The sequence below is a fragment of the Lucilia cuprina genome, chromosome 5 (genome assembly GCF_022045245.1).
Source record: "Lucilia cuprina isolate Lc7/37 chromosome 5, ASM2204524v1, whole genome shotgun sequence".
Classification (NCBI taxonomy): domain Eukaryota; kingdom Metazoa; phylum Arthropoda; class Insecta; order Diptera; family Calliphoridae; genus Lucilia; species Lucilia cuprina.
In genome coordinates, this window is record NC_060953.1 from 68,119,352 (window position 1) to 68,132,925 (window position 13,574).

The 13,574-nt window shown below is 30.0% G+C and overlaps 1 protein-coding gene across 7 annotated transcripts in view; it reads right to left on the reverse strand.

The window, feature by feature from the left end:
* The window catches only part of LOC111683316, a 36,445-nt gene that overhangs the window by 10,649 nt on the left and 12,222 nt on the right, over positions 1–13,574 (reverse strand). For 5 of the 7 annotated variants that reach the window (XM_046952053.1, XM_046952051.1, XM_046952049.1 and 2 more), the window contains 2 exons: positions 3,665–5,073; positions 2,034–3,604 (listed from right to left, as the gene is read on the reverse strand). In XM_046952053.1, coding sequence (XP_046808009.1) covers positions 2,034–3,604; positions 3,665–5,073 — 2,980 coding nt within the window. Of the gene's footprint in view, positions 1–2,033; positions 3,605–3,664; positions 5,074–7,754; positions 7,773–12,187; positions 12,338–13,574 lie in introns of those variants that run through there. The other 2 variants (XM_046952050.1, XM_046952054.1) reach the window with 2 other exon arrangements.

The window sequence follows — 13,574 nt, forward strand, 5'->3', positions numbered from 1 at the left end:
CTAAAACTTATTTTTATAATTCGAAATAGTATGATCAATTTTTGAATTTGAATTTTATTTCAGTTAGGAGATTTCTTTAAAATTTAATATATGTATTTATGTAATTTGTAAAATGTTACAGATGGTTATTGCTTGTTATTTTATAGCCATTGCAACAATTTACATTTTACTGACACCTGACTGTCAATTACATACAAAATTTTATGAAATTTTTTACACCATTTCTAATTGAAATCAATTGTACATAAAGTTTGGAGGATTATAAGCAGGATCAGTTATTATTTTTTTTTCTTGCTAAAAATAGATTTTATAATTGATTTTTATACCATACATCACTATAGTGAGGAGGGTATTATGCGTTTGTGTTGATGTTTGTAACACCCAAAAATATTGGCCCTACACCACCTTAAAGTATATTAATCGGCTCAGAATCACTTTCTGAGTCTATAGTCTAGTCTAGTTTATAGTCTAGTCTATAATCTAGACTATAATCTAGTCTATAATCTAGACTATAATCTAGTCTATAATCTAGACTATAATCTAGACTATAATCTAGTCTATAGTCTAGTCTATAGTCTAGTCTATATTCTAGTCTATAGTCTAGTCTATAATCTAGTCTAGAATCTAGTATATAGCCTAGTCTATAGTCTAGTCTATAATCTAGTATATAGCCTAGTCTATAGTCTAGTCTATAATCTAGTATTTAGCCTAGTCTATAGTCTATTCTTTTGTCTAGTCTATAGTCTACTCTATAGTCTAGTCTATCGTCTAGTCTGTAATCTAGTCTATAGTCTACAAAAAGTCTAGTCTCTGGTCTAATGAAATTTAGAAAAAATTACAACACTGATCACTATCTACTGAAATATTTCCGAAATAAAACGCTTAATAACTGATGTTTACCGGGTTTCCTTTTTATAGCAAATACACAAATAAAAAATTATTTGTTTATTACACCTGAAGAAATTGCCATTTCTTTTGTTCAATTGTTAAAAATATTTGGATATCTGAAATAAGTTTATTCAGAAGAAGAATGATCGCTAATAAATTTTGGAAATAGAGAATGCAATTGGAAAGGGTGTAACTTAATAGACACATATAAAAATAGACAAGAGACAAATGTTCTTCCCAGCAATTGGATTGCTAGTATATTTCAATGGCCGATATTATTTTAGAGGGGACAACACACACATACAGTCACACATATAAATATTTTACGCAACTCTTGATGAAAACACCTATAATGCAAAAAAAAAACCTTAAAAAATAAAAAATTGCAGGAAAATAAAAAAATGTGTTAAAAACGAAAGAGTTTAGAAACTATCAAAACTTTATCAATATCACCGTTTCAAAAGAAAGAATTATGAAAATTGTTTGGCCAATTTGGATTTAACACATTTTTGTTTTACCTGTAATTTGGATTTTAGATAACATTACACACAAATAATATTGAGAAAGTACTCATGACCAATCACCAGAACGAAAGTGGTTTCAACCAAAACAAAAAAAGGAATAGAAGATATTGTCGTTTTTTCTTACCTCTGATTTCTACATGCTCAGCTTAAATGTCTTGCATTGGAACAAAGTTTTGATAGGAGGAAGTTTATCTATCTACTACAACAAGGTGTTAAACATATGTAGAAGGATAGGGTATAGCGGCTAGAGCCAGTGCTTTGTAAACGATTAGAAGGATTACGGATTATTTGCTTACGGTAGCGTAGTGTTAGTAACAATTTCTTGAGAAAGATGAAGAATGTGTATTTTCTGAAATAGTATAGGTATTATGTAGAGTGGTAGTAGTAAATAGTTTTTTCTTATACATAAATGCTGTATTATTTAAAAAATAATTATACATGTTTTGTTTATTTTATTAGATGTTATTGTGTTGTCTGAGTGAGAAGATTTTGTGTTATTTAGAAATAAGAAATAAAAATTTTAAATCAAATTTCGAACAAAAATATTTAAAAGCACATTTGTCTTGATTTCGTTTTGTTGTGCTTATACATATATTTCAATTTAGACCATGATGTACTTACTTGATGGTATTTTTCCATTTGGTAGCCTCCTTTGTGGCTTCCAATTGTTCGGCTGTCAATTCGATGTCTTCACGATGCGGTTCTGCTTCATCTTCAACATGGGAAAATGTTACCTTCTTTTCTGAAGGTGCTGGTGAAGCTTCCTTTTTAAGTGAAGGTTTACGTTCATTTTTCAAATCCGATTCTTGATTGACAGTTAAATTGGCTTGTTGGGCAGAGGTATCGTCGAGTTCTTGATCGGTTTCTTCTTCGGTTACAGGCTGTAAATGTACCTTTGATCGATCTTCATCAGATGAAGCTGAATCAATGGATGATATAGGTGCTAAAAGTGTATTAGATTTACGTTCTGGTGTAGCACGATCGGTTAATGTAATGGGTTCTTCTTCACTGCTACCCATGCGATCTAACGGTATGTTATTGTTCGTAGTGGAAACTTCTTTAATGGCACATGTATCCTGGGTGGCCAATGATTGTTTTATGGCATCAACAGAGGTGGCATCCAAAATGAATTTAAGTTCCTCAGCTGCTGCCACCGCTTCATCGGGTTGATCGATTTCTTCATACACATGTTCTCTACGCAAACGTGGTGCTTTTTTGGGTGGTATAGCTGCAGCATCTACTTCCTCGGCCTTCTTGTAGGTTACTTCTTCATCGACTTGCTGGTTAACTTCTGTTTGTGCTGCCTTAATGTCACTGATTTCGATAATTTCTTCCGGTTTTACTATACTGCTTGTTGTAGTCTCTTCATTGTCATACCTGTCGTCATCTCTACGCTTGCGACTGGGCGACTCGTCTAATTGAACAATTTCTAAAACATCATCGGAATCTTGTTTTTCAATGAAATGCGGTATATCACTTCTCTGCGATTTGGGTGAATTCTTAAGTTTTAATATTTTGGGTTCTTCGTTAAGTACAATTTGCTCATTTTTACCTAAGTGAATACGCTTAATATTAAGACGTTTCTTTTGGCGATCAGCCATACTCTTAAGTTTTTTCATGATGGGGAAACAACGTGGACTCTTCGAGTGGACGTAAATGGGTTCGTCTTCCTTTTTGATATCACCTTTTAGTTCTTCTACTTGCTTCTGTTGTTCTAACTGACTATTTGAATCTTGAGGCACTTGTTCTAAACTGAGTTGCAAACTCGTATTCGTAAATGAATCGGGCAGTGACTGGGCGTCGTCGTGATGTCTAGCTCCGTAACGTCGACGTCTAAACAATCTTCGAACTTTGCTAAAACGACCAGATTTCTTTGGCTGTTTTCCGGTGGTCAGTACAGAGTCTGAAGCAAATGAAAGGCTTTCACTGTGCAAACTGTGATTTTCTAAATCTTCCGTTTGACGATTTGGCAAATGTTCCGAGTTGGGTTCGTCTTCTTCTTCGGATAACTCTTGAATATAACGTTCAGTTTCTTGTATGGAAACGTGATCGTCAATTCGTACTTTTTTATTTGATTTTGGTGATTCAGAAGTGAAACGAATCTCTTGTGACTTTCTTAGCATTAACACAATTTCGGGTTGCTCATCTGGTCCAAGGGGACGTTTATAAAGATGAGTCCAAGGATATCCTCCCTGAAAAGAAAATGGAATATTTAAAACTATGTTTGGATTTTATTAAAATTTTGTACTTACTCTCTCTTTTGCTCGCCTAAGATCTTCCCAGCGATATGTTTGTAATGGCACTGGTGGCTTATCCGTGCTGCTTTGTACTAAATACTTTTTAAGCGATTGATAATATTCTCGTTTACAATCTAAAGCTAATTGTTCAGCATCACCCAGCGTAGTTTCATGAGCTTCGAGCGGCGGCAAAGATTCAATAAACAATTTACGTTCCTCTTCCTCTGATGCTGTCTTAGACAGGGGTACAGTGACAACTTTTAGACTTGGATGTTTGTCAGCAGGCAATTGCAATTTTTCTGAATTTAATACATCCGAGCTTTTAGCAGGCTCCTCTAATTTAGTCTGTGAATCTAAAATACTATTGACTTCTGATAGTTGTTGGTCTACTACCTCCGATAAATTTTCCTCGGTAGTACTTCCATTTACTTTAACAGAATTTGCGTTTGAAATAGGCAAATCTTCAATTGTTGATTGGGACTTGTTTTCTTCGAGATTCTCGGTTAAAATAATGTTTTCTTTGACAGTATTAACTTCCACGGATGAGGACTTCTCCTCCAAAAGCTCTTTTGAATTTTCTTTCTTCTCGTCTACTGTAGCTGAATTTACGTCATCAGTTACGTTTTCACTGGGGGTTGTTTCCTCTTCCTCTTCTGCTTCAGATTCGTCTTCGTTTTTGTCTTTCGCAAAGTTTACTTGCGATGTAATCTTGTCCCAATTATTGGTTATTTCTTCTTCAATATCTTGTATTAACTTTTTTGCCACCTTTTCAATTTCCTCTTCGTTTATGCCAGACTCTCCATTGGATAAATCTGTAGGAACAATAATATGAGCTACCTGTAAAGGTTCATTAGTTTCGATGACTTTCTCTATCGGCTTCTTAGATACAACTTCAGCCGGTTGGACTTCAATTACTGTGCGTACATTGTCATTTGTTTCAATCTTCGAACAACCAACCTGCAGTTCATCTTCTATGGGTGGTAATTCGTTAATACCAACACTCTCTTCATTAGGGAACAGTTCGTTATAGGTTTCTATTAGATGAGATTCGATGTCAAGTATATTATCCTGACTGGGGTTAATATGAGTTTCGGGAAATAGAATTTCACCCGTTTGAGGGTCGAATTTACAGTCTTTGGTCGGCGATGGTGTGGGTGTAGGCGTGGGGGTTGTTATAACTAAATGGGACTGTGACTGTGTATTATTAGAACTACTGACTAGGTTTATGTCGCTAGAATTATCATTGTCATTGACATCGTTGTGCGATTGTGGCTCCTCAGAGGATGGCTGCTTCAATAGTATTACTCGATTTGCCGGACTCTCTTTAATTTTATCTATTTTTTCTTCTGTGGCATTTAATGGACTAAGTACTTGAAGAATGGCGGGTTGTTCAATAGAGCTAACATCAGATCCGGGCAATGACACTATATTGTAGGGGAATTGTGTTATAAAAAAAAGAGAGAGATATTTAAATTATTAAAATAATTAAATTATTGAAATACAAAATTCAATGAGAGAGGGGACGTACACGATAGCAACAATATAAAGTGATTATATATGAGACTTATATAAAAAATCCTTAAATCTTGTTTTGTTTCGTTTTAAAAATAAGAAATTGTTAATTTAATGTTTCATTTTTAAATTCTCATTTGTAATCACTTTCAGACAATTGTTCAATTAAAGACAAATACATAATGACTGCAAATCGACTAAATACAACGAAATACATACATAAGTATGTGTGAACGTTTAAACAAATATATGTCGGAATATGCAATATGAAATTATGTTTTTAGTAATTTTGTCCCTTATTATGTTTTTTGAGACATAATTACGTACTAGTTTCTATTTATTTGGTGCGTTTTTTTCTTCTTTAAATTACATAAGACACAACTTTCATGGGGTGACTACACTGAGAGAAATGTGATAGATTCGACGACTAAATAAATGAGAGATAAACAAGATGTGAGGAAAGACAAAAACCAAATGAGTATGACGATTATAAAAATTTATACAATGTTTTTCGGCAAAAGGCAAACATTTGAATAAGAATAGTAATTAACACACGGTGCTGCAAAGAAAATTAAAAAAATTAAATCATCTAGTGATGAAGTTTAGTTAATAGAGAATTTTACATTTATTCTTGAAACTCTGAGCCATTATGACTCGGGATCTAAATTAATTTTACACAATTTATTTTTCTTAATTATAAACATTTCTAATTCATGGATGTTTTAACAAAATACCATCAAAAGTAATGAATGTAGATAGGCTTAGGCTTTTTATAATACCTATTTATAAGAAAGTAAAGAAATTTGACTTGTTGTATATCTTCTTGAAAGGTTAAAGTACGCGTAGCGATATCAGCTAATAAAGTTAAATCTAAGAGCGTATTGCAAGATAGCATTATTAATGCTTTCTTGTAGTCGAACCGAACGCTCTCCCAGAGGTAAACTTTGCATCATATTGGTACCAGGTCAATCGGAAATAATCGGCAACGAAAGAGTGAATGTATTACTTTAAAAGGAAGGGAAATTGAGAAAATTAACCTACTAAACCGTTCGATCAATAAATTATAAATATAGTAAGACTTGAAACAATAAAAAACTCAAAAATCTGATGGCATTAACCTTAACTAATAGAGGAAAAAAAGCCTTAAATTGGACAGGCGGGAAGATGTAGAGCATGTAAAGAAGGCAGTAATAATCTGCAACATTTTATTTGTCATTGCCAGACTTTCGTCAAAACTTGATCCAAATATCTTGGCATCCTTAACGAACACTGATTGGAAAACTATAGTTCTCTACATCGGACGATAATACCTTCCTTTTCCATATAACAGCATATCAGACCCTATTGTGGCCTAGATATGATTCTTCTCATAAACCCAATCTAATAAGATCTACCCATGCCCGTTCGACAAAAGGCACGATAAAGCCTAAATAAGGTATAATTGTTCAATTCACAATCGGTGTTGTACGGTTGTATGTCGTAATTTTCTTATTATTGGTTTGTTTTTATTTCAAAAAAATGTATTTGAAAAATTTTGGAAATGTTTTAAGGCTTGATTCAAGCTAAATTTTTAACAAACTACCTTCTGTTCGAATTTTAAAATCTGCTAAAACGCAATAGGCCTTCATGACGCTACTTCGAGGAGTGCACTTTTCTTCATTGATTATTAAAAGGCAAAAGGTCTAAATGTTCTTCATGGATACCAAATGTTTAGACTTAAGGCCCATCTTTAAAATAGAATGTTACAATTTGGTTCCAATTTCTATTGCTATAACTGAACAGATAAGTAAAAGTTCTTATTTATAAAAAGTGAAATATTGATCGTTCTATTGAATTGTTCGTCAATTTATCTACAAATTATTTAATTAAGTTTAAAAAATTTCTCTTCCTTTATATGAATACTTTTAAAGCGTTTATATTTTTTGTCACGAAGTTAAAATTTATATATTTATAGTGCGAATTCGGTTACTAAAAACAGTAGCTGTCCATCTCTAATCATTAAGATATAGTTTTATTTCATTGTAGCACCGTGTTATAGATCATAGTCTCAATCCATGGAAACAATTAGATCCAAATCGTAACGACATACCGTGTATTCAAAAATCCGTACAATGTTAATCACTTATATAAATAACTATATTTATTCCATAAACATTTTAAAAATATTGTATAAACTCTTGCCATAGTGCAAGTAATAGATGACCAAAAAATAATAATAAATAACAAACGTGAAATGTACATGAAATTGTAGTTGTTGTTGTGTTTTTCGTCTATAAAAATTATGTTTATTTTAAATTTCTTCTCTAAATAAAAAAAAACAAATTTTGAATTTTAGCCAAAATCTTTTAAACACCAAAGCAATTACGAAATTTTTATTTTATTTTAATTTTTTTTTTGTTTCGTTCTAAAAGTTTAAACATTTCTTTGCGGCGAGTACTTAATTTATGGACTATTTTTGTAAAAAATAAAAATAAAATAATAATTTGAAAAAATAACAATGACAAACACTGGCCACAAAATAATACATATTGAACAGCTAGCATAAGTTGCTGAGGGCTGTGTTTTTTACTTTGACCCTGTAACTAAAACATACTTGAATTTTGAATTATATTACAACATATTTATGTTTTATTTTTCTTTTTGTTCTTTTAAAATTTTCTAATATTTTTCACCTTGTATTTTATGAGTCAAACACAATTTTCCCAATAAACGTTAAGCAAATAATATTTAAAAGCCGGAAAAAAACTTGACGTAGTTCTGAACTCTTTGTAATATTGAAGATGGTTTTTTTTAGTTATATTTCTTCTATTTATATTATTCAAATATATTTATTTTTTTTTATTTCTTATTTTGAAAAATTGAAATTTTCTTTATTTTATTCTCAAAATATATAAATTTTTCTTTTCATTTGAATGGGGACAAAACTATTTACGGATTTTCGTTTTCTTCGCCAATATATATAAACCGCTCGTACCGTGCAGAATTCAACTACTGAATTTATATTCTTTTCAGTATGACCCCAAATATGTTTCTTGTTTTTTGCTTCTATACAACAACAACATCTATTAGAAAAATTCAAAAAATAAGTACTATACATTCTACATACATATGTATCTACTAGATAGAATATTTATTTTAAACAAAATTCTTTGCACTCATTTAGCATTGGTGGGCTCCGACTAAGAGCTCAACACTCTAATAAAAAAAAAATGCCTTTTATTGTTTCTCTTTTTATTTTGGTTAGTAATATATTTTTAAAGAGAATAAATAAATCTGTAATAAAGTAGAAGAAGAAAAACTTTAGCCGATCTATGGCCACTTGAGTTTCTTTAATGTTTTTGTTGCTGCTTGTGTTGATATTTGTTTTTATGAGAATGATCTTTGCCCCGTCACTGCCGCTAATGCCATAATCAAGTTTAGTCATTTACTTTACATCAGAGTTTGTTAAGAACTTATTCTTTTAAATCAGATTGATTTTGTTTTAAATCGGTCCTAGGTTTCCTAAAAACTTCGTAGGAAATGTTCTTGATATTGCTGTATATAATGCTGATAAAATTTAGAAAGTACTTACTAGGGTTTGGTAAAAGTTAGATCGCAATGAAATAGATAGATAGGGTTATAAAATTATTTATACTTCCCTCAATTTGTACCAAACGCCACAAACTCGTTCGAAACGAGCAGTCATAAAATATGTCGAAGAGCTTTATGGGAACACCTGCCGTGTTACCTTCACGTGGTACTTTTGCAACCATAGAACACTCACCACTGTCTCATTGTGCTTCTACACTCTAGTAGCCGGTCCAAATGCAACACTTTGCACATTACCTTTCATTTATCCGATACACTTAATAAGAACAAGAATTTACAAACTCACTCTAGATATACGGGTGGGTAAGATTCGCATACCCTTATATCCACCCATATCATATACAATTGACATCAACCTATCCCGAATTATAGGCTTTACTGTGCTCTAATCAACATTCACTTCCTTTTAATCAACATTCACTTCCACCGATTTTGGGTTAAGTCCATAGCCATCACGTGCACCTCTACAATAGGTGCCTCTACAATAACCGGGGCAAGACAGATTGATTCGAATTTTTTAAAATTCATTTATAAGAATTTTTTCAATTTGAATTAATTAATTATAAACTCTGAATTGTGTACACACATTCTGTTGCTGGTTTTCATTCATTTCGTTTAGCCATTAGTGATTTTTTCTTAATTTTTTATTTATATTTTATTTTTTTTTTTTTTGGTAATATGGTACACACATAGACCAGTGATAAATTTAGCAAATTCGAAAAAATGTTTTTGTTCAAAATTGCTTGTGTACATTTAAATAAAAGCAAAAACAAAATAAATATTTGCATTAGACAATATTTTATCTAGAGCAAACGAGTCTGCACAGTTAATTAAAGAATTGATTGTAAACCAAACATGGGACTAATAATGTAAACCCTTCTTTTATAAAACACATTTAAGTGGTTAACAATTAAACAATTTTAAGTCAATTTTATTATTATACAATTAAAATTTATTTAGTTTTGTTATAAAATACACAACAATTATCCATTTAGTTTCTTACTCTTAAGTTTTCATTAAATGTTTAGCAAAAGAAAAACAAATTTATTGCCAATAAAAAAATCTTGTATTTTTTTAACAATCGTCTTTTTTTATTTAAAATTCAATGCCAATGAACAAATCCCATGTTTGTTTCTTCTAATAAAATTTACGCATTTATTTGTATTTGTTTTTTTTTTTAATTTTTTTGTTTTATTCTAAATTGTTGTGTTTATTTTAAACATTAATGTTTGTTTTATTTTGATTGTCAGAGACATTATGTTCTAATTTCTTTTAAAAAAAATTTATATATTGTAGGTTTGCCAATATATAAACACATTCATACATACTTTCAAACATAAAGATTTTTCTATATATTTAATATACATATACAACACACATGTGTTTATATATTAATCATACGTCATAGTGGCTGCTTGGTTGTTATGATCATTTGGTGGTCGTCTGTCTTTATTTTCAATTAAACGAAATTTAGACAATTTTATCATTTATATTTATATATTTCAAAAGAAAATTATAATATTAAAATGTTTATGATTTTTTTAATATAAAGAAATCGATCTAAACTGATATTAATCAGACAGGACAAAGTTTTGGACTAAAATGTTGGCGAGAAAAAACTTGCCAGCCACCGCTTTATCAATAGATTTTAACGGTTATTGTAACATGTCTGACCGGTTTTCGGTCAATATCTTTTGCATTTGGTACAGGATTTTTGTGATAGTTTGTCCTTTTGATCCAAACAAATATTGAGCATAACATATCTTATGTATGTTATTCTTTTCAATAACTTCAAGTTATCGTAACGAAACCATTTCCACCACAAGGAATTTTTTTTTATAAATTTTTGTTTTTATATTTAATGTGTGTAATTCCTTTATTTGTGTTAATATTATTAAACTCAAATTAGTTGTATAATACTACAATTTTTCTTCCAAAAAAGAACATAAAAAATTACTCCTTGAGAATGACTTCCAAAGTTGTGAATTTGATATTAAATAAATAGACGTCCTCCTATGACAAGCCTGTGTTAAAATCATTACTTAGGTCTTTTTCAATACTTCTATGGAGTAATTTCTACTTCTACTTCTGTATAAATAGTTTTTTAGCTGAGACCAAAAGCTTTATGTAAACATACAACATAAGCAATCTGTGTGTTTCAGAGGCACATTTTTTTAATTAAAGAATAAAAAAGTCTAAAAACCTGGCGAATTGTTGCTAAAGACCATTAAAAAATTCTAGATCGGCAACGATTATCATCAGTATGGCAAATTTCAGATCATCATTTGACTTCAGAAAGTTGTTCTTACCAACAACAATGTAAATATTTACATGTCTTAAACGTAACAATGGTAACATTGTAATGCCATAAAAAGGCCCAGGGGTTTCTCATATTCCATTTCGTTATAGTCCGTCCTAAGGATACGAATATACTTTAAGTATTCCCCATTAATAAAAAAAGGTCGCAGTTTTCAAGTTTTAACTTAAAAATAGTCAAAAGTTTGGTAGTTTTTAAACGATTTTCAAATTTATTGTTTTGTTTTAAATATACAAGTATTACCTTGCAATCCAAAATGAAATGATTCTAAATAGATATTCAATATTTTAAATAACTCAATCAGTCAATTAACAATTAATATAGGTGCATCTAATCCTGTTTATTTAGAAATTATACAACCGCATACGTTATTACAAAACATCTGTTTTCTACACAACACTTTAAAAAAATAACAAAATTCCTCAATAGAATGTTCTGGGAAAACATAAAGTTTTTCAAAGTCAAGGTCGGTTAAACCAACCCAACCCCTTTTGTAAAATAAATAAAAAATAATTAAACGGTTTTGCGAAAAAAAATATCGTGCCTAAATAACACTTAACAAATTCATACTTTTGCTTTGAAAGTACAACATCATCATCATGCTTAATCAGCCATACAATAATACACGTATTTACTCAAGCTTTAGTTTCTGCACATTTAAAAAAATATAATCTAAAAAATCTTAAAACAAAAAAGTTCCATTTCAGTGATTTGCAAGTATTTTTTTTTTTTCAAAACACTTTTAGAGGTTTTACTTACATATTGAATAAGAAATCAGATTTTAAGACAATAAATTAAAATTAAGTTTTTAAGATTGTTAATAAAAGCTTTGATATTAAGATATCCTCATATCCTCAGGTCATGTGCTTTTTAAGGCTTAAATTAATTAATACAAATAACTGATTAAAAATGTCTTAATTACATTTACACAAGCGTGTTTATTTTAAAATTAACTATATCCAAAGTACCAAATTTGTTTAACAACAAATATTTGCTTAACTTATTTCACTCTCTCTCTCTCTCTCTTTATATGGAATAAATTCCCACTATTTTACTGTTTTTATGCAAAATAATTTTCTTTAACAACAATAATAAACACAATAATAACAACAAACACTTACCGTAATTATTAACAACACTTAGGAAAATATAAATCATAATTTAACAATAAATAACCATGGAATTATTAAAACATTTATTACAACAAATACAAAAAAAAAACTCAATAATATTAAATTTAATTAGAGACAATTAAAAAAAAAGAAATTAAAAATAAAATAAATTCGAATTCGTTTCAAAACGTTAATTAGTTAGTTGTACTTGTACGTTTCACGACATGTTTACCGTTTAATCATGTTTTACGTACTACTGTTGAGTTTTTTAACGCGACCAGACAAAACTACAGTCAAATTCAAATTCAGTATCAACCAAATTGAATGAAACAAACAACAACAATAACAAACTACCAACAACACCTTCATCATGGCTGTGTAGACGAAAAAACAAATCGAACAATCGTTATTTTCTCATTAAAGAAAAAACAACCGAAGTCGTCTAATAAAATGTAAATAAATAAAAAATAATTCTGTCTTTGATATTTTGTCCGTCAAATGTACATCATACGTCAAAAGCGAAACCTTTTTTTATATTTGAGATTCTTGACTTAAATTTGCATGTGTTTGCAGACAGTTACACGCTCTCAAGCAATTGCTTTTCTAATCATATTTCTACTAGTTATTCCGAAACTATTAGAGTGTAACCATTGGCAGTTGGTTTGGTTCAACAACTTGATTTTATTTCTTCATAATATTTCTTTGCAAATACAAATCTCAGTAAATTATTTCTCTTCAAATAAATGAAATCATGTATTTTTTAGTTTATAGAGTCTAAAAAGTGAGTGATTTATGACTGAACCTTAAATAAAGTATAAATAAACATTTGACATAATTATCTCGAAAAGCAAAATAATGACACTAATTCTCTAGGGCACACTTTTAGCCTGTTGCTATATGATTAATAAATATTTTAGTTTCAACAGTTGTGGATCTTATATTTAGAAATTATAATTAATTAAACACTTGTTGTTTTAATAAATTTTATGTAATTTTTAACACTTGTTTGAAGAATTCCTAGCTTTGTGTAGAACTTTAAATGCTGCTTTTAAAATGTAGCATATGAGGAGAGAGAGAGAGTGAATAAAAAAATATTTTGCAGTAATTGATTGTTGTCATAATAAACGTCACATGTTTTTATTTAAAATGTGTTGTAACGCTACAGTGATTGGCGAATATATTAGAAACGTTTGCAATTTTTTTAATTTGTATAAAGTTAAGCAAATTGTGACTTCAAAAAGCATGCTCACTGTAGGTTAGGTAGTAGTCTATAGTCTAGTCTATAGTGTAGTCTATAGTCTAGTCTATAGTCTAGTCTATAGTGTAGTCTATAGTATAGTCTATAGTCTAGTCTATAGTCTAGTCTATAGTCTAGTCTATAGTCTAGTCTATAGTC